Source organism: Chiloscyllium plagiosum, chromosome 13 (assembly GCF_004010195.1).
Source record: "Chiloscyllium plagiosum isolate BGI_BamShark_2017 chromosome 13, ASM401019v2, whole genome shotgun sequence".
Taxonomy (NCBI): Eukaryota; Metazoa; Chordata; class Chondrichthyes; order Orectolobiformes; family Hemiscylliidae; genus Chiloscyllium; species Chiloscyllium plagiosum.
In genome coordinates, this window is record NC_057722.1 from 5,631,658 (window position 1) to 5,653,050 (window position 21,393).

Consider the following 21,393-nt stretch of genomic DNA (forward strand, 5'->3'; position numbering starts at 1 on the left):
CCCAGTCTGACCTATCACCCTCACCTTGACCTCTTTCCACCTATCACATTTCTGAAGCCCCTCCCCCAAGTCCCTCCTCCCTACCTTTTATCTTAGCCTGCTGGACAAACTTTCCTCATTCCTGAAGAAGGGCTTATGCCCGAAACGTCGATTCTCCTGTTCCCTGGGTGCTGCCTGACCTGCTGCACTTTTCCAGCAAAACATTTTCAGCTCTGATCTCCACCATCTGCAGACCTCACTTTCTCCTCAATCATCTATCTGTGCCAATGTTACCCTTGCACCACGAGTTTTTATTTGGCAATAACCAATAATCCCTCAGACTTAGTTTCACATGGCCAATGTTCACTTTAAGTCTTTTTTCTTTTGAATATTTATAAAAACGGTTACTGTTTTTAATATTTCAAGCTAACTTTCTCTTATAAGCTAACTTTCCCTCCTTAGCAATCTTTTATCAAAAGGGACTCCATTGGCTCAGTTGGGTTGGATAGCCGGTTTGTAGTTTAGAGTGATATTAACAGCATGGATTCAATTTCTGCATCAGTTGAGGTTACCATGAAAGAAAGACTCTCCTTCTCACCTTCTCACCCTCTCCCCTTGCTTCAGCTTACACCACCACCAGTTATTTCTGATGACAGCATACCCATGTTCTCTGGGACAATGGGATTTACCTTAAGCTTCTAATCATTCTTTGCTACTTTTCATATTCTGTCCAAGCTTCTGACATGCCATTCAGTTTTCCACGATTATATCCTTATTCAAGTCAAACATATCAATTATGCATTCTGAAATACCTCTACCATTGCATGGTATTTACTTGTTCCCTTAATCCAATATTCCAGTTCACTTTTGCTAGCTCTTCCTTCAAACTCTTATAATGTCCCTTATTTAAGTTTAAAATACTAGTCTTGAACCCACTCTTCTCTCCCTCAGACTGAATGTAAAACTTAATTATGATCACTGTGACCCCCAGGATATTTTCACTACAAAGTTATTAATCTTCTCTTGTGGCACCATACCAAGTCTAATGGAGTTTGTCCCAGAATGTGCTGCTCTGAGAAACTAGCACAAGAAAATTTAATGAACTGTGTTTAGGTGGACCGGCAATTACTGAAGACCTAACAGAGGTGTGCAGGGTAGGCGGATTAGCCTTGGGAAATACAGAGTTACAGGGATATGGTTTTGGGGGGGGGGGGGGGGGGGCGGTGAGAGGAGGGTCTGGATGGGATGCCCTGTGGAAAGTCAGTGTGGACTTGATAGGCCAAGTGGCCTGTTCCCACTTGGTAGAAATTCTGTGAATCTCCATTAACTCATCTTGACTATCTTTGCCCAAGTGGATTAAAATTTCCGCATGATTATCGCCAAACCTTTTGGACAAACACCCACTTCTTTATACTCCATTCTACCACGTGGTCCTAGGTGGTCCTGTGCACTATTCGCACAAGCGACTTATTGCCTTTAACATTTTTCATGTCAGCTCAAATTGCTTCTATTTCCTGGTTTCCTAAACTTAGGTTGTCCATTTTTGAGAAGACGTGTAGCACAGGTTCACAATAAGCATGCAAGTTAGCTCGCTGAGCTGGAAAGTTTGTTTCAGACATTTCGTCACCATTATGAGGTAACATCATCAGTGGGAGTCTCCAGTGAAGCGCCAGTGCAATATCCCGCCTCTTTTGTGTTGTCCATCTTTATTATGGGAATACCACCATTAATTAGTGGTCAATCCTCCACCTTTTCCTTGCTCCCTGTAGTTCACTCTTCAAGATGCATGTTAATCAGTGTACAACAGTGCCTACTATATGCCTATCCCTCTAAAATAGGAAGCTAATTTGGGGTGGTACCCTTCAGTATCAGAATGCTTATTCAAGACTAAAATAAACCTACCCAAAATTCTTGAAGTTCTGTCAGATGACTGACATTTTCGATCTTCTTGATCCTATTGGTTGCTATATCCAAAGTTGTTAACTTTTTCTGGAACAGAGAAACAGACAAGGAATGAGGCAACATGGCTCTGTAGAAAGCACCAGATGCAGTCACACCAGCTTGTGATAGGCAAACAGTGGAATTTTGATTGTCCTGGCACATGATCTGCACTCAGAGAAAGACCTTGAGGTTATTCTGACAAGCAAGGCGGTGGACATAAACTGCAATGCACTCTAGATCCTAAACATTTGCTACGTGAAAAAGCTTACCACTGATCCCTGGCAATTTCCACTATTCCCTGAAGACAATGCATAACCTAATGCCAGTCTTCCCAGTGATGACCACATCTCAATTAAATGTTAATGAATTCCATTGACCCCAAATGCAACATGATACTTACATAGACTGAGCAGTGAATTTTATAGTGCATGTAATGTACAAGAGGAAAGGTAAAAAAAAAGGATTTAAAAATCAAGACAAACTTGCCACGCACCTCAGGTCAAAACATCCCTTACAACTGTTGGTCTGGACACAGTGGGACCATGCCCACCATATCAGAGAATTCAGTACATAATCCAGGCTAACAATCAGTGCATTGAGGCAGAGCTGCAGAGTCAGGAGACACAAACTTTAGGATGAGAGGTTAAACAGAGACTCTGCCTGCATCTCTGGTGAATGTGCAAGATCCCACAACGGTACTGGAATATCATGACAGCTGTGTTCTGATCAACATTTACCTCCCATTCAAAACACAATCATTATTACTTATCGCTATGCTGTTTGAGAGACACTGTATACATTGTTTTCGATGTTTCCTACGTTAGTGACTACCATGAAGAACTTCATGAGATGTGAAGCCCTTAGCAGATCCCAATTTCATCACCTTGCATTCACAGACCTCATCACCTGAACAGTATACCTGCACTTCACTGTGTAAGATGCACAGTCTATTGGTATAACATTCTGAACTAACCACAAACTGGAGGTGACGGAATGTTTGACGATATTGTACAGTCTGAAGATTTTGAATGCTTTAGTTCTACTCTTCTCACACGAAGTGTTAATTAGTGCACAGAAACTAACATGTTGCAACAGGGACTCACGTTGTTCTCCAAGCCTTCAATCACCTCTATGCCGTTGTGACTCAAATAAAGCTCCTGCAGGTTGACCAGGCCTTGCATACCTTCTATCTTCGTCAGCCGATTACTCTGCAAGGTAAGGTTATCGTGCATCAATACCAACGAGCTGTGCAGAAGCATTATCAAGCGAATGCAATCAGTAGCAGATTAATCCCTGAAACTTCACCTCTGCTGAGCACTGGATCTGACCAGATCAAAGCCATCAATAGGTTTCTCCTAACTAAACTTTGAAGATTTCCATAAGTTTGTTTTCAATTTGGCACGAATGCTGCAGTTGAGTATCATATGATTAAAAACTAGGCATCAGAAAATTTAGGTGCAGATTTAAGACACGTTTCTGTGGCACCTGGTATACTAAAGGGCAAAGCAATGGCAAACCTTATAAAAACATTTCCAGATTTAGAGCACTGGTAAACGAGTCTGTACACTTTGGATCATCCACTGGCTGGCAAGTTTATTCAAGAGATAAAAAAGAACCCAGCAACAGCTCACAGTAACAAAGCCCACCTAGCTAAACATGGTTTACAGACAGGAATACGGACTTGCATTGCTCAGTGAAACATTCCAAAGAAACAGCTCTGTTTCAATGCACTGAACAATAATATCTCTGTTCTCAGGGTCAGCAATTACCTGTATACTGAGGACTGTGAGATTCGTCAGCCCGTCCAGGTTCTGTAGTTTTGTGATTTTATTTTTACCCAAAAACAAGCTGCTGAGCTTCTTCAAATTTTCAATATTTTCTATAACCTGTGAAAAATAAATTAAAAAAGAGATTACTCCCACCGTCTTCTAAACTAGAGACTCTGAACAGAGTATAGGAAAAAAAATTGGCTGCTTAGCTCTTCTCCTCCATTCAATAAGATCATGACTAATTTGATTTGCATCTTTTCAACCCCACTTTCCTGCCTGCCCCTACAACCCTTAACTCCTTGTAGATTGAAACTCTAATTACTGCCTTGACTATGTTGAATAATCCAGCCTTGATTGCTCTCTGGAGAAGAGAGTTCCAACGGCAAACAATCCTCAGAGTGAAGAAAGGGCTCATCACTGTCTTAAATGGAAGACATTTGAAACTCTTTTGAAATTGTACTTCCCAGTTCTAGATTTCCACAAGGCCCATCACATCAGTCACCAAGGTAAAAACAATGACTGCAGATGCTGGAAACAAGATTCAAGACTATCTACTTGAATCTTATTCTCACCAACCTGGCCCATGGCCTTGTACAGCACATCGTTACAAGTGCTTATCTAAATACTTCTTAAATGTCAAGATTCCAGCTTCTACCATCCTTTCAGGAAGTGGGTTCCAGATGCCCACTACCCTCTGGGTGAAAATAAAATTGCTCAAATTATTTCCATATCACCTGTCCCTTAGCTTAAATCTATTTCCCCTGGTTCTTGACTCAGATGAGGATCAAGCTTTCTTCCCATCTACGCCCCTCAATTGTAACCCTTCAGCCTTCTCTGCTCAAAGGAAAATAACCTCAGCCTTTCTAGTCTCTCTTCACGGGTGAAATGTCCTTGCGAATCTCCTCTTGCATCCTCTGTAGTACAATCACATCCTTCCTATAGTGTGGTGATCATAACTGCACACAGTTCTCCAGCTCTGGCCTAATAAACATTCCATTCAGCTCCATCATGACCTCCCTGATATTGTGTTCAATACTTCAACTAATAAAGGCAAGTACAGTCATTCTGCTGTAATACACATGATGTTAATGTGAATTCGCTATAACACGATTGACAAATTGGGGAAACGGTTTCTGAAGTGTGAACTGGTTATAACGCCATTCTGGCCCCATTAGTTTAAATGGTGCTGCTATTACACAATTTTCTTATAACACAGGATTGCACAAGCATGGAGCCACCATGTTACAGCAGAAGCAACTACATCCCATATGCTTTCTTAACCACCTTATCTACTTGTCCGACTGCTTTCAATGATCTATGGATGTGCAAACCAAAGTTTCTCTGATCTTCTATATTTCACAGGATCCTACCACTCATATACTCCCTTGCCTTTTTAATCCTCCAATTAAATTACATTTGCTACTGTTTTATCCATCTCACCAGCCCATCTACATCATCTTGTAGTCCGAAGCTGCCTTCTTGCTCTTTACCACAGCAATTTTCATGTCATTTGCAAACTTACTGCTGACATTTCACCTTTGCAGTTCATCATAAACTCTCTGCCTTGTACTCTACGCCCCTATTTATAAAGCCTAAAATACTTCATGCTTTATTAACAGCTCTGTCTAGCATCCTACTACCTTCAATGTACATAAGCGCCCAGGTTTCACTTCTGTACATTACTTACTTTCTACTATTTTTCTACGTTCTTTGTATCAAATTGAATCACAGTACACTTCTCTGCGTTGAACTTCACCTGCCACCTTGTGCCTACTCCAGGAGTGTTGACAAGCTGGTAAAGTTCACATTATTCTTTTCTCAGCTTACAATTTTCTGAAGTTTTGAGTCATCTACAAATTTGGAAATTTCCCCCTGCTGCACTTAGATCTAGCTTATTCATAGACAAAGAAAATCAAAGGTTCTTAATCTGACCCTTGGGGATCTCTACCACAAACCTCTCACCGCCTGAATAATTTTAATTAACCTGGTTTCTTTGTTGTCTATCCCTCAGGTTTTGTATCAACTTTGTTACTGCTTCTTTTATTCCATATCTGTAACTTTCTTTGAGTCTATCATGTGGGACTGTGTTGAACACCGTTTGGATGACTATATACAGCACATCAATAGCCTGCCCCTCATCAACCTTCTGCTACCTCTTCAAAAACTGAGTTACTGAGATACGATTTTCACACATTTACATTTCTCCTGTCTCAAACTGAAAGTTTCAGTTCTCTTCCAAGTTGTACTACTCTGATTCAGATGTATATCACGGTCAGCCCTTTTCCAATGTCATTGAGAGCAGTGTCACAAGGACTGCAGCTAATCAAAACATCCCATCACCATCATCTCATGCACAACTGTTTAAAAGCATCTTCCAATTCCTGTACAACAGTGTACAGTTTAAAATGTCCTCAGGCTTTCCTACAGCCAGTAGTTTAAAAGATACAGTGTATTCTGATGGCTTTACCTGAGATCATCTGGAACTCAAGAAACGCACCAAGTAACTAACTATACTTTCCTGCTACTAGAGTTCCAGATGATCTCAGGTAAAGCCATCAGAATTCCATTAGACACTTACGCCTTTTACCTGAACACATACCCCCCTGGGATTTGTTCTGTCCCAGTGGCCATCCCAGCTTAGACTTACCCGGATACGATTTGAACCAAGCTCCAGCATCTCCAGCTGATCCAAATGACCGATATTTTCTATCTTTGAGATTTTGTTGTTCACAAGGAAGAGCTTCTTTAACTTGGTCAGAGACTCAAGAGCCTCAATTTTCCGCACAATATTAAAGGAGAGATCCAAAATCCTGCAGGGAAGCAAAAGGTATCAAGAAATCACTCCAATTCCACAGCACAACCAAGGCACGGATGTTTGCAATGCACAGACAGGGTTTCCAGGTGAGATGCTGACACAGCTTTAAAAAATGGCAAGAAATGAGGCCAATGGTGAAACAGCATAAAACCTTAGGGCTTTCTCTATTTGAACAAATAGTGTTTTAAAAACAACTGCTGCCTGTTGGTAAAATCTGTTGTGTTTCCACCAATCTCTGGAATCGGTCTCCAAATTGGTGTAGGGCCATTCCCCAGAAATCAGTGGACTTTATAAAGGAGTCATCTGCACATCTGTGGTACAATGAACAGATCAGAGCTGTAATCTAGTGGGAGGAGAAATTGTCACAGTTTCTGTAATGACAAGCCTCTGGATTTGATGGCGAAGAGTCAAGATGATATCAATTAACTGCAATGGGACACGGCTAAACAAGTCAATTTAATGGGTGGATAACAGCCATTAGAGTTTGAGGTGATGCATTTCACCTCAAGGATGAGGAAAAGTAACATAGATGGCTTGGCAGAGTTCAAAAATATTTTTAAGAAAGAAGGAGCTGAACGATCAACTACATATCTCTTTGAAGGTGGTAGAGCACATTGAGAGATTAAATAGAAAGTATACAGGAGCTTGGGCTTCATAAGTCGAGGCATTGGAGACAAATGCAAAAAAAGTTATGCAGAGCCTTCATAAGGCCCAGAACATAGGATAATGTTCCCTCTAATTTGCACAGCTGTGCATACAGCCACTCCCATGTCCTGCGCACAATTAGTGTCAGCACATGGATCACAATATTGACTTCCAGTTCCAGACATCAAAATTGAGCATGGATCTTGGAGACCCAAGCAGCAGGAAAGAAATTGAGAGGGAATGCTGCATGGGAGCAGCGATAGGCCATTTGGCCCTTTAAGCCTGGTCCATCATTCAACATCAAGTTTGATCTAAAGACAGAAAATACTGGAGAAATTCAACAGGTCTAGCAGCACCCGTGGAGAGAGAAGCAGAGTTAACGTTTCGAGTCTGACATGACTTCTTCGGAACATATTCATGGCTGATCTGGTTTCCTGTTTGGCCCCGTAACCCATCTCCATTGTTAATCAAAAATTTAATCCAGGCTGAACTAGATTTAAAGAACTGGTCTTAACTACCTTCGGGGGGAAAAGAATGCCACAACTCTAATGATACTTCAAAAATATTTCCCTCATCAGATTTAAAAGGGAGGTCTCTCATCCTTAAACTATACCCTCTATCTTTAGTCTTCTGTCTCTTGAAAGCATCATTCTACCAAATCTTTTGAAATTTTATGTTTCAACAAACTGAACTCCAAAACCTGTTCAAAATTTCTAAAGATAAGCATTTCATTTAAGAATGAGTTATGTGAACCTTCTCTGAAGTACTTTCAGAGCAATAATGTAATTTCTTATCTAAGGAGACAAAAACTAAACAGTACTCCATGTAATCTCACTCGAGTCCTTTACAGATGCAGTAAAACATCCCTACTTCTGTATTCAATGCCCCTTGCAATAGTGATAACATTCTATTTGCCTTCCTAATCACTTGTACCTGTAAACTAAATTTATGTGACTCACGTACATGCTCCAGAAGACCTTTCTGGACTGAGTCACGCAATCTTTACCCACTTATAGCATACGCCTTGCTATCTTCCTGTCAAAGCTGTCAAGTTCAAATTTTCTCACATTGTACTCTATTTTTTGCCCACTCACTTTAAACTACCTGGGTCCCTGGGCAGACTCTATAACCATCTCTTGATAACGTACTTTTCTACCTGGAAAATCTTCTCAATCTTTCCCCTCAGTTGTGAAGTCATATTGGGCTCGATGTTAACAGTTTGTCTCTCCACAGATGCTGCCAGGCCTGCTGAGGTTCTCCAGCATTTTTTGTTTTTATTCAGATTTCAAGCATCCACAGTATTTTACTTTTAATTTGTAAGCTAGAATTGCTCTCCGTAGTAACATTGAAAACTGAGAGGAAGCTTTGACACGTGTAGAAGATCATAGCAGGATTTGATAAGGTAAATAAAGAAGAGTTGTTCCCCTTAGCTAAAGAGACAAATAGGAGACAGAATTATGGCTTTGAACAAGAGATAAGTGAAGGGATAGGGTAAGCATCAAGTGGATCTCTTATTGTACTGGAGGGTAGTGAAAGCAGAGGTGGCTAATGATTTCAAAACAAGATTGGTTGGTTGCTTGAGGAAATTAAACTTCTAGAATTGTTAGAATACAGCAGGGAAATTGGAAGGGACTAGATTACTCTAGATAACACAATATGTTCTTACCAAAAGAACTAGAGCAAAGCACTGGAATCACCACCAAAGAAACAAACTTCATTAGTTTTAATACTTACTCAAGGTCCTTTAAGGTCTGGAGATTTTCTAGTTGATGGATCTGATTGTCATACAGGTCCAACTCTCGGAGTGTTATCAGATGCTCAAGGTTCTCAATTGTCTTAATAAGATTCTGACGAAGACACAGTACCTAGGATAAATCCAGAGACCAGGAAGCACTTGAGAGGCCAGCATTCCAAACACAAACACCCAGCTACAAATGTACATTTATTATAAACACATTACAATTGGATTGGTTGTGTTACTACATCCAGAACAAAATGTCAGACATCAAGGGGAGAAAGAAATGCATGCTTAGCAATGAATGCATGGGAGTGTGGACAGGATTGGTAAGCAGTTGAAGGATTTATTAAATGTAACAAATAACATTCCATGGAAGAAATGCAATTTTTTTTAAAAAAGTTTTTACTTTGACTGCCTGATATACTATTGGAAAACATTGAAGTTGTGTATATCAATTAAAATATCAAACTGAACTCACATCCACATCTCAATCTGGCACTGATTCGCTGACTGGCCAGTGAATTAAATTGTTCATCCCTTAAACACATGAAAATGACTAGCTATTATTGACAATTCAATGTGTCCTATATGGTGCCTTCAAGGAATGGAATAGCCTTAAATTATGTGACGTACAAATCTAACTGGTATTGGTGTAATCCCCAGCTGGCCTGCACAGATAGAATGTTGTGTGCCAGGCTACACTGATACAGGTCTATCACCAGCAGAAGTTTAAGACTTAAGCATAGGATATACACGTGGGCTAACGAGCATGAGTGCCTTTTGTAATTAAAAAGGAATCTCTCTGGAAACCATTACAAATAGGCATACCTGTTAGAAAAGTGCAAGGACAACAGTGCTGTTGATGTCCCTTGACTCAGTCAATATACCAAAGCAATAAGGAACAGAAGGGCCAATGTTGGCTAAGGGAAGTGTTCACACAGGCTCATAGGATATAATAACGGTTAGTTGTTGACCTCCTCTGATCTGATTCAGTACAGTATGTCTGAATAAGCACAAACACTTGATAATTGAGAACACGAACATTCTTTACTGACACCTAGTTTGAGTGATTAGCCTAACTATACACAGAAAGCAATATTTGCTTGTTTCTGTATCTTTCAAGCTCTCTGTAGAAAAATCATGTTCCTTTGTGTACCATTTTCTACTTTCAAAGTTGCATGTAAAATAAATTCTCATTGTCTATCTATTCCCAAATCCTCAAGATACTATGTATGTCAACAACTATATTCTTTACTCCAAAGACACGCATGTCAAGACTGTTTGACCCTGTGGTACCCAATCTCAACAAAGACCAGGCTTAATTAACCATATTTGTATTACAGTTGACAAATCCCTCTATTTATACATATTACAAGTCACTGAACTTGCACCTAATCATAGCTGATTTTATTGCCATCACATTTCCTTGCACCAAACAATTTTTATCTATAACACTCAGACACTAAAAGCATAAGACAGACTGTTTACTCTTCGCAATTCAGGTCAGCCTGTTTATCTTGTAAAATCATTTGCTTGAGGACAAGTTCTACCAATACTCCTTAACTTTCCGCTCCTTCGACATACCACTCTGCAGATCAGCAATAATTTAGTTGCGTTGAAAATCAAGACCTCAAATTGAAACTACTAATTGCATTTCCCCCACACAAACAGAAACTGCTGGAAAATCTCAATAAGTCTGATAGCATCTGTGGAGAGAAATCAGAGTTCATTAAGGCTGGATTTTTAAATCTCTCACAGATGCTGCCAGACTTGTTGAGATTTTCCAGAAACTTCTGTTTTGGTTTCCGTTTCTGCTTTCCAGTTCTTTCAATTTCTTTAAATTTTATATTCCATTGAGGGTTTTGACTTATTGCATTTCTTTTACAACTGACTATACTTTTAGGTGGGAAATGATTTTTGCATATTTCTTGATTTGGACATCAAAATGTCTGCCTTATTCCTGTCGCGTGGCAAACTTTCCAGGGCAGGTTTAATTTTTGGACACGAGTCAGCTTCAGCTTCTGGCTATTGAACCATCAAGTTTGAGACCTGCATTCCTGAGCGGTGACCTGTTCAAACAAAACAGACAGCAGGAGATCCAAATTTGGAACCCATTCCTGAAGCAGCAATGTGCAACACACACAGTGAAACAGGATGTCAATGGAGCACATCAAAAAGCACATTTTGCAGGAATGCCAGGACACACCAAGAGAATTAAATGATCTCAACCAGGACGGTTTAATAAAAAACCTGCCAGAAGTTGGCAGACCGTCCTAACACACTGGAAAGCACCACCACATAGCAAAATACAGTAAAAGGCAGAAATTCAGCCGAAGATCGATCTTCACAGCAACAAACAAAAATCAATTCAATTTAAGTTTCAAATATCCAACTCTTGTCAGCAATATTGCAATGATCTTAAAGCTGGATGCACATAGAAATATAAACAGGTAATAATGGAATGGGAATAAACCCCAGAAGTAGGCTAACTTGCAATGTGGCAAGTCTGGAGCAGCCAGCTCACCAATGGACTTAGCTTTTCACACCAAGGCACAAGCACGACTGCAGTCACAGCATTATGGGAGGACTGAAGGGGACTCTCAAATCTCAGCAGCAATGGCAGGTCTGAGCAGTTGTCAAAAACAGAACTGAAAACCTAACTTTTATTTCAGAAAATACCCAGGCTAAGGGAGGAACGAGTGAGACCTCAGAATACAGATATTCTGATGTGCAGTTTGTTGAGCTCTATGTGTCAACTTCCTGTCATGATTCAAGAAAATTCCCAACATACCAACACCTAACCTCTTGCATTTCACTGAATACACGAGCTAAGTAATAGCAGGGAATATAATGGATACAGAGGTGAAAGAGAACTTAAACAGAGATGACGAGTCATCTGCCATGAACAGTTTATTGAGGTTCTTTACTGTTCATCATGAAGCAGTAAGGTACCCAGTGGCTATAATAGAAACAATTAAGATGTGCAGAGGTGGTACAAGAATGGACTACTACACCTGGGATGTCAACTGATCTCACCTTCACTTTCTTCAGTACATTAAATCCTTCTATTTTTCCAATCCGGCAGTGGTTCAGATCAACATCCTAGAAAAGCACAAAAGCTGCACTGAAGTGAAAACTGCACCAAAATCCACTATCCAAGACTGCTTACTTGGAATATATAATGTGAATGGGAGAGAACATTAAAGGTTGTGGTTAATTGGCAACTTATTGCATGTAAAATCATATCACTTCAAAGGACACTAATTTACAAGCTACCGCAGTAATGTGAGCCAAGAACCTGCAAAATGCAATGAACAATCAAGTCCTAAAATTACCATAAAACCTTTCAAAATAAAGAAAAGTAAGTCTTAAAAAGGAGTGGCAGTCTTAACATGCAATGCACCATTGCTTCCTCAGAGGGACTGCCTGCGTCAGGAGTTTAAAAATTAGTTAACTTTGTTCTGGTTAAGCAACCTAAACAAAACTACTCTGTAGTGTCACACCTGAAAGCACTGGCACCAAAGTTCAGAAGTTGTGGTTCAGGTTCTTCTGTACCTTTTAAAGAGCAGGGTAACTGGCACCAAAATCCCCGTCAATATCAATCCCTCAAACTACATCACAAGTACAGATTAGTCATTACCACATCTTTTTTCATTGGACTTTGTGAGCAAATTGAATGGTGCAATTTCCACATTATAGGGAATATTTCAAATACTCCACTAGCAGGTGATTTGGTGACAGAGAAAAAAAAACATTCAGTGTAAGAGCACTTCTGGTTAGAAAACAAATATTCTATTGGGTCGTAAGGCTTTTGAAATATATTAGGATTGTGAAAGACATTAGAAGTGAAAGCCCTTCCTTCTTTCAGCTGCTAGTTATTCTTCTATATACTGAACAGGTCAAAGGTACATTCAGGTACAGAGTTTAGTCCAAGCATTTTACCTGGGATCCGAGTGCTCTTGACAGCACTGTTTGAAATGAGAACACAATTTTCCAAAAAGGAAAATCGAATTATATCAATATTTCATCACAATTTAAGATAGCATCCATAGATTTGAAAATAAAATTTCAATAAAAACATTTATCAATAGCAGTTACACCTTAGAGCTAAGAGTTCAAGGTCTCCTGTCTCAAACTCAGTTCTCCAGAACAGGAGTACAGCACTTCACACACTTTTACTCTGCCTTGCTCACACGATGCAGCCTAGTATTTGAAATGGTCACATGGGTGCAAAAGGAAATGCCACATTGTCTGCAGGGTTGATATATTTTGGTACTGTACGTTCAATTAACAACAGACAAGGAATTTCTGATATAGATTAATGCATTATGTAGAATTATAAATGAGGTGCAATGTAGATAGATATGGTGAATGAAAGGACTCACCAAGAATCATATTTGCAGTAAATTTAAAAACTAATGCTATGAAGGTCTCCCTGATTGGCTTTTTGTATCAGTGTAGTGTCCCTACTCTTGGGCTGAGAGACCTGGGTTCAAGTCTTACCTGTTCTAGAGGCGTGTAATAACATCTCTGAACAGGTCGATTAGAAAAATGGTTTTAATAAAAGAAAACTAACTCTATTTGGAAGGACCGGGATAAAGTGTGTGTGCAGGGAATCATCAGGTAAATGTTCAGCATTTGCACGACTGACTCACCTGCTCACATAAATGGAAGCCGCAATTCTGTGGTTCCAATCAACCAAGGATCCCTGTCTTCACTGAGTAATAACCAGGATTGCTCAGCTCCCAAATGCAAATGGAATGGAGAATCAGCCAATTAGCTTGTGAAATAATAGCACCTTACCCATTTCAATTCACAAATGACCTGATCGCCTCTTCCAGGGATTTATAAATATTAACACCTTCACCTGAACTGCAACTTAGTGAATAATGCAGCAGTGTCAATGCCACAGGATTTGATGCTGCAAGTGGGAAGAAGAACAGAGACACCTTCAACCAGAGGAGCTCATATTCAGCCATGAGCTGTAACCTCAGGAGAGGGCGTCTGCCAGAGTTCAACAGGTTCACAACGCCACACAACAACAGGAAATACATGAAGGTGACAAACTCAACCAAAAGCAATGAACTACAGTAACTATACCATTCACCCCAACAACCTGTACTTGCAACTCTTAATGTATCAAAATTCCTTTTAGAGGTCACTTACCTCTGCTTCAGGATCCAGAATGATGGTGTCAATATCAACTGGAGTATCTGGCTCTCCTGAAATAGAATTTAGCATTTTGTTTTATTAGCTTAATCAATATTAATATCGACATACTGAAATACGAAACTGAAGACAATTACACATCCCTCTTCAGATTTTAATCAGAAACATTTGATAGGCAAACTTGGGTTTGAGATCCTTGATCACAATCCAGCAGCTAGTGGGGACCCAATTTCCCCGGCCAGGCTTGCTCAGTTAACCTTACAACTGGAAGACTGTAAAATCCAGTGTTTACTTCTGCAATTCAGTTTTAGTTTCTTCCCCACAAATTTCTTTAACCAATATGTTTCTAGCATGCATGGATCTAAACTGACAATGTCTCAATATTTACATACAACTGGAAATGCAGGAATGGGTACTGTCATGCCACGTATCATTTTACTGGTTTCAAATGCATGGGAACACCTCATCTAACACGTCACCACACTTGCTGGGATGCTTTTTCTCCTTCTCCCTGTTGATGTCTGCAATATCTTTTAATTTCCAGATTTAGCAGCAATAAGATTTTCCAAACTGGGTAGTTGGAGGGGTGATTAATAGGGAGAATTAGGGAGGACCTACAAGAGAGCAAAGGGCAGGGGAGGCCACACAGTAGGGGACTGTTAAAGAGGGAGCACAGCTGCTATGCCCTTGGTTGGATGTCTACAACACCCTTACTGCAGTGGAACTGGTGAACAAAAATTTCAGTTTGCAACCCCACTTTAGGAAATCCTCGAGTGGAAAAGTTGCTGCTTTCCTGGATAGGGAGAATTTAAGAACAAAGGGTCATAGTCTCAGAAGAAGAGGTGAGCGCTTAGGATCAAGAGGATAAATTTCTTCACTTCAAAAGGGTTGCAAATCTTTGGAATTCTTTAAGCCAGAAGGTTGTCATAGCTCATCACTGAGTGAAATCAGGGTAGGAAAGTTTGGAAGGAGGATGGGAAGAGTAATCTTAAAGCCATAATTGTAAAGAATGGAACAGGATTGAGGAATTATATGTGCAATACTTCCTCCCATTTCTCATGTTCCTACTATAAAGACCATGTCTTTTTCTCCCCTTGTATTTTTAATTGCAAAAGAAGAAATAACTTTTGAAACTAATGATTGCTACCTGGTCTGAAAGTAACCTGACACTCATTCTAAGCACTGATTAACCACTGCTTGAACAAGCAGTGGTTAAGTGTGGTTGAAGACAAACTGGAACAAAGGGGCAGTGTACAGTTAGGCAGTTTGGCTAAGACTGATGGAACCACTTCAGTTTTCCTTCAGCAATTGCTGTAAACTGTGACTTTTAATTTATAATTCAGAGACTTTCTATGAGTGAGCCTTGTGCCTCTTGCAAATCAATGGAAACATCTGGAAAAGGAAGACCAAGAATCAATGTTCCATTTCCCTCTGCAGAAAACAAACAATGCATAAAGTTTGGGGAGAATGGGAAAGTACAAACTAGGAAAACCAGGAGGTTGGTGCTTATGACTGATCAAAACAACCCAAAGAACATCAAGGTATTTCCGAACAGTACTGGTTTAGACAGGAGCCACAATGGAGCTTCATAATGGAAACAGATTCACGAGGGCATGATACAACCACAAGGAGATAATCGATTGGCTGCAGTTCATTGGGAAGTATCAAGATCAGAAAATTCATCTCAGGAACCACTGACCTGTACTCCCTGTCACTCCCTCCATCCATAACACCCACACTCTTTTTCACATCTGAACACATGCATGGGTGCAAGGGCAAGTTGATAATGGGATTAGAGTTTTAATTAGCACTTATGTGCCAACAGTTCATAATTATTTACCTGGAGCTTGTCTAAATACTTATAAATAAATAATAATTCTTGTTAAGCACATAAACCTGGTCTGTGCTTAACTGCGTCTAAAAGTTAAATGGATTGGGAAATCATTGCATACTTTTTAAAATCTTTAACTTTTGAAATGACTCCAAGATTAGCAGGGCTTGATTTCCAGCACTGAAAAATGTGTTGCTGGAAAAGCGCAGCAGGTCAGGCAGCATCAAGGAGCAGAAGAATCGAAGTTTCGGGCACACCCACACTAGCAGGTTGTAGTATTAGATCTTCTAATGAACTTTTCATGTCCTCTCAGTTGTCTAACTATTTCTATTAACACATCCCTCTCCTTTCAATTCCACCACGTCTTTCTCCACTATTCTCCATAATTTGAATTTCTCTCCGTCTGGACCCACTAGCTCCTTCAGCTTTCTTATAGTTATCTATTGCCCGATTGCCTTTGGTAACTGTCACTAGTCTCCGTCCTATTTGCTTCTGCAAAAGACTTTTCCATTTCCCTCTGCAGAAAACAAACAATGCAGGAAGTTTGGGGAAAATGGGAAAGTACAAACTAGGAAATCCAGGAGGTTGGTGCTTATGACTGATCAAAACAACCCAAAGAACATCAAGGTATTTCCGAACAGTACTGGTTTAGACAGGAGCCACAATGGAGCTTCATAATGGAAACAGATTCAAGAGGGCATGATACAACCACAAGGAGATAATCGATTGGCTGCAGTTCATTGGGAAGTATCAATAATCTTCAAGTCTGCCTGTCTGTACTGTCTAGCTTCAGAAAGCTGCCAAACCTCCCTTTAGATAGGAGTTCCTTGGTTAACCCAGAAAACTCAAAACTGCCCAGCTAACTTTACTTAAATGTGATATTATAATGTAACTGTCTATATTGTGATTTTGTACCTTAAAATTAACTTGGAATATTTCAAATTTATAACATGGCACTTCTACTTACTCCAAATGTACTGAAAGCAACACGCCTGCACACAAAGGTAGAAGTGACTGCGATAATTGAATACCTTAGAGTATCTCTTGTATAAAGATTTTTAGGATTGGTGTAAATTTATGTATGATCTACTATGAACTATATGGTACAGAAGACCCGTGACTTTGGCTACTGCATAAAGAATAAATTTATGTATTTCAAACTTCAGTAATTTGTCTCAACAGTTCTCCTTCATCTTTATCTCTCTACAAGGAGAAAAGTATCAAAACAAACAGGCAAGTCATCTCAAGACAAATAGTCGATAAACCTGCATTGCCAAGCACCGGACAGGCTATGAATAGAGAACCAAGATGATTGCCAAATGGCAGAAACATGTTGCATACATGGACATAACTGGAAAAGAGGTGCACGCTGTAACTGAACAGGAGAATTCAGATTGCTTATGCATCATGTCAATATATGCCCCAGGCAAAATTAGTATAAAAGTTTACTCATCTTGTTGAAGAAAGTTGAAGGAATAGGTCATTAATGTTGCACCATGTTAAGATTGATGGTACATTACCCTTGGTATGACAAAAGACAGTTTTAATGGAAAAGACTTAAGTTGGCTCATACAAATCTTCACATAATTTTGGACCACGGTAGTTTTGGCAAACAAATTATTTTCAGTTGTCTATTGCAAGCCAGCTGTTCCATATGTCAGGTATCACCAACCCTTCCAACTGCAATAGCAACTTTCAAGCTGTGCTAAATACTTTCCTTTCGTAAACATAACTGTGGTATCACTGCAGCTTCTCATCATTGTAAGACAAGAGGTGCTGAACTACAGGACCTATTTGAGCATTGCCAACCCAATAAAAGTGATCAATTATCACTTCACTAATTGCATTGTTGCTAAGAAACATAGAAAACAAAAGCACAATTTCTCCAGTCTTGTACATGCCCTTTCCTACTAGCAAAATTATGCCCTGGGGAGAGCAACTTAGGGTGACTGGAATCAGAAGTCAGGTTGGGGGTGACCTTCGAACAAGTACAAATGATACTGTGTGACCTTATCGGCATGCCCTTGAAAGAAAACTGACCAGTTATAAAGAATTATTTGAACGCTGCCATAACAACACACAAGTAGCATAAGGAGAATATATAACAGATAGTGGTGAATGGTAATCATGGCAAAGTTAAATTGCAGACTTTGGAACTTTGCACATGGAATGGATGGAAAAGCAGGAGTCCTGGGATGAGGAGGAGACAGCACAACTTTTCCCTGGACCCTGCAGCCCACAAGGGACAGCTCTGCCTGTTCTTACCCTACTCATTTTACAGCTTATATATGTGGAGCTTTAATTTTTTTCCAAATCGGATGCGAGCATTGCTGGCAAGGCTTCACTTCTTGCCTATCTCCAATTACTTGTAACGTCTGTCATGGGGAAAATGTTAGAAGCTTTATTAAAAACATTATAACAGGACATTTGGATAAATTCAACGTGATCAGACGGAGCCTAACCTACACATCCCTGAACAATTTAACATGGCCATTTCACCTGACCTGCACGTCTTTGGATTGTGGGAGGAAACCGGACCACCCGGAGGAAACCCACGCAGACAGAGGGAGATTTTGCAAATTCCACACTGACAGTCGCCAGAGGGTTGAATCAAACCTGGATCCCTGGTGCTGTGAGGCAGCAGTGCTAATCACTGAGCATGGTTCAAAAGTGAATTGGATAAATACTTGCAGTGACAAAAAAAAATTGCATAGAAATGGAAGGATGACAGGAAAACGGTATTTCTGTAGCATCTTTAACAAGTTAGCACAAAGTCCGAATGACTTCTGATTCTTTATAAATTGTGCATATGCAACAACACCTCAATCTGTCACAAGATTATTTTCTTTCCAGACTCTGCTGGAGCCAGCAAATTCTTTTGATTCACATTGCCAGTTTTTACCTTTAATTTCTAAACTTTTAAAAATTATTTTAAAATGGAGAGCAATTTAAACCCAGAAGTTGCTGTCCTTTCTCTTGTACATTTACAAGAAAAATAAAGATGGAGAATGCCAGATAAAGGCAAAAAGGAAGACAGGTAATAACATATTACATCACAAACAAATGCCTTTGTAGGGTGGCCAGATATGCCAAGGTGCCCCAGGACAGCCACACTAATGCCATACTTCAAGTGAGGGGGAAATAATAGCAATTTAATCTGCAACAAGATGGAATTTTGAAACAAATCCATTGTTTGCCATTGGAGCTTTCTAATTGCACCAAACATAAAACTACATAAGTTCAGTACCTGATGCGCTCCCTCCAGTTCCTCTCAATCTTATGTTCTGTGATAACTCATCAATCGTCCCTTTCTTTCGCCCTTCTTCATCACCAGACTCTTCAGATTCTGCACGTCTGTCAACTACCAAACATGATATGGTGATTGTTATTTCATTTTGAAAATGTTTCCAGTAAGCATTCAATCAGTTTGGCTGCTGCTCCCTCAGTCACTCCCCCCATTCTCCACACTCCCTCACTAAATCACTCCATTACCTCACAGAGTCCCTTACTCAACCTCCTATGCCCAACTCCATCACCCTGATGGCTATCCTTTCCACACATGCACATCCTGAACTCAGCACCCTCTCTCAGCTTTGCACACTCACTCATTTCCTCAGAGATCCTCACTACCCCTTCCTCAGCACTACACGTGCACTTATGTGACCCAGCCACTCATCACAGCCAGTGATGCTCCTGACCTCATTCTACCCCAAGAACTCCCTACTTTCTATCCCCACCCCTTTGCAGCAACTCTTCATTCAACCACCTACAGGATAACCCAAACAAAAACCTCAAGATCCTCTCCCACCCCAACCCCATTCTCCAAATACTCAATCACCCATCCTCACTCCCATGCACCCTCTGAATGCCATCCTTCCCTACCTGCCTGCACATCCTTCACCACATCTCTTTTACAATCACCTCCTAACATCCCTCAAATACCCTCAATTTAGTCCCTCCACTTGCTCCCTCCCTCACAACCATCATCCTTCCCCCAGCACCCATCCTTAGTCCTCTCCTTAGACCTTCCAGTTTCATCCAACTCCCTCCCTCCCCAACTCTCCTCTCACTCCGCCCTTCCTCATTACTCAATCCCCACTTTTCCAACCTCGGCCCTCACAATCCCACACTCTCCATCCACACCCATCACTCGCTCTCCCCTTCTTTCCTCCATCTCTCTCTCCCCTCACTCACTCTCCATAGCCTGCTGCTGCTGATGTTGCTGATGCTGCTCCCCTCCGTTCTCCGCCATTCTTTACTCCGCCCCAAAACAACCGGAAGTTCCCGTTGTGTATTGACAGCTTCCCTCCCCCAATGGGAGGGCGGGGATGCCGGCATTGGCCAATAGGCGTCGGTCAGAGGCGGGGCCATGCGTGTGTCAGCCTGGCCATGGCCTGATGGTTATTGTGAATGGTATCACTGCCCGGCTGCAGTCAGTGCGGTGTCACAGATAATGCCAGGCTGTAACTTCATGCAATATTACAGTCCATGCGAAATTGCAGTTAATGCCGGGCTGCAATCCACTGCAATACTACAGTTCGCAGTCCATGCAATATTATAGTTCCTGCAATATTACAGTCAATGTCAAGCCGTAGTTAATGCGAAATTGCAGTCAATGCAATATTGCAGTTAATACCTGTCTGCTGTCAATGCAATATTTCAGTTCATTGTAAGTAGCACTTATTGCCAATCTGGATTTAAATATAGCCAATGAAAGGCTGTAGACACTTTGAGTCTGGAGTCAATGGAGTTGGCTGCAGATAATTCAAGATTTCAGTCAATATCAAACTGCAGTCAATGCCAGGAGTTACCACTTTCATTCAAAATTGTCTCAAAATTTTCACAGCATTGAGGTAGCATTTGCTGAATTTTGGTTCTGTGTTCACTGTTGACAGTATCCATCTGTGTCTGCACCATGTAGACGTAAATAACTTGCATTTTTTTTTAATGGCACGTTACTACAAAGGCCGTCATTTGTTGCCCACCCCTAACTGTCCTTGAGTTTAGCTCAGACATTTCATAAGACAGTTAGAAGTCAACTACAATGCTGTAAGCCTGGAATGACATGTAAGACAAACCAGGAAGAATGTTAGCTTTCCTTCCCTGATTGGTTTTTAGTAACAAACTATGTTAGTTTCATGTCCACTGGTACTGAAATTAGCATTCAATTTCAGATTTAGGAATTGAATTTAAATTCCATCAGCTGCCTTGTTGAGATTTGAGCATTTGCCCTCAGAGTATTAGCATGCATCTATGGATCACCAGACTAGTGACATTACCACTATCTCCCCCACTTTATATGCCACCTTCTGACCTCAGGAAATTCCTAAGTGCTTCACAGTCACAAAAGGTCATTTGAAGCATCCCTGTTGTGTTACTATATGAAAATTTGAACAAAGTCCCACAATATGACAAATGACCATATAATCTTTCTCCTATTCATGGGTAAATGTTGACCTGGCCTCTGCTACTCTTCAATGAATAGTGCTATCTCTTATAGGTTCAC

General features: G+C 40.4%; 1 protein-coding gene across 1 annotated transcript in view; it reads right to left on the reverse strand.

The window, feature by feature from the left end:
* The window catches only part of ppp1r7 (protein phosphatase 1, regulatory (inhibitor) subunit 7), a 23,749-nt gene extending 3,565 nt beyond the window's left edge, over positions 1–20,184 (reverse strand). Inside the window, exons 1-9 of the mRNA XM_043701745.1 lie at positions 20,082–20,184; positions 19,135–19,248; positions 14,054–14,109; positions 11,924–11,989; positions 8,884–9,014; positions 6,337–6,499; positions 3,690–3,806; positions 3,024–3,128; positions 1,882–1,968 (exon numbers count right to left, since the gene is read on the reverse strand). Coding sequence (XP_043557680.1) covers positions 1,882–1,968; positions 3,024–3,128; positions 3,690–3,806; positions 6,337–6,499; positions 8,884–9,014; positions 11,924–11,989; positions 14,054–14,109; positions 19,135–19,248; positions 20,082–20,139 — 897 coding nt within the window. The 5' untranslated portion in view covers positions 20,140–20,184. The remainder of the gene's footprint in view (positions 1–1,881; positions 1,969–3,023; positions 3,129–3,689; positions 3,807–6,336; positions 6,500–8,883; positions 9,015–11,923; positions 11,990–14,053; positions 14,110–19,134; positions 19,249–20,081) is intronic.
* Positions 20,185–21,393: the final 1,209 nt, after the last annotated feature.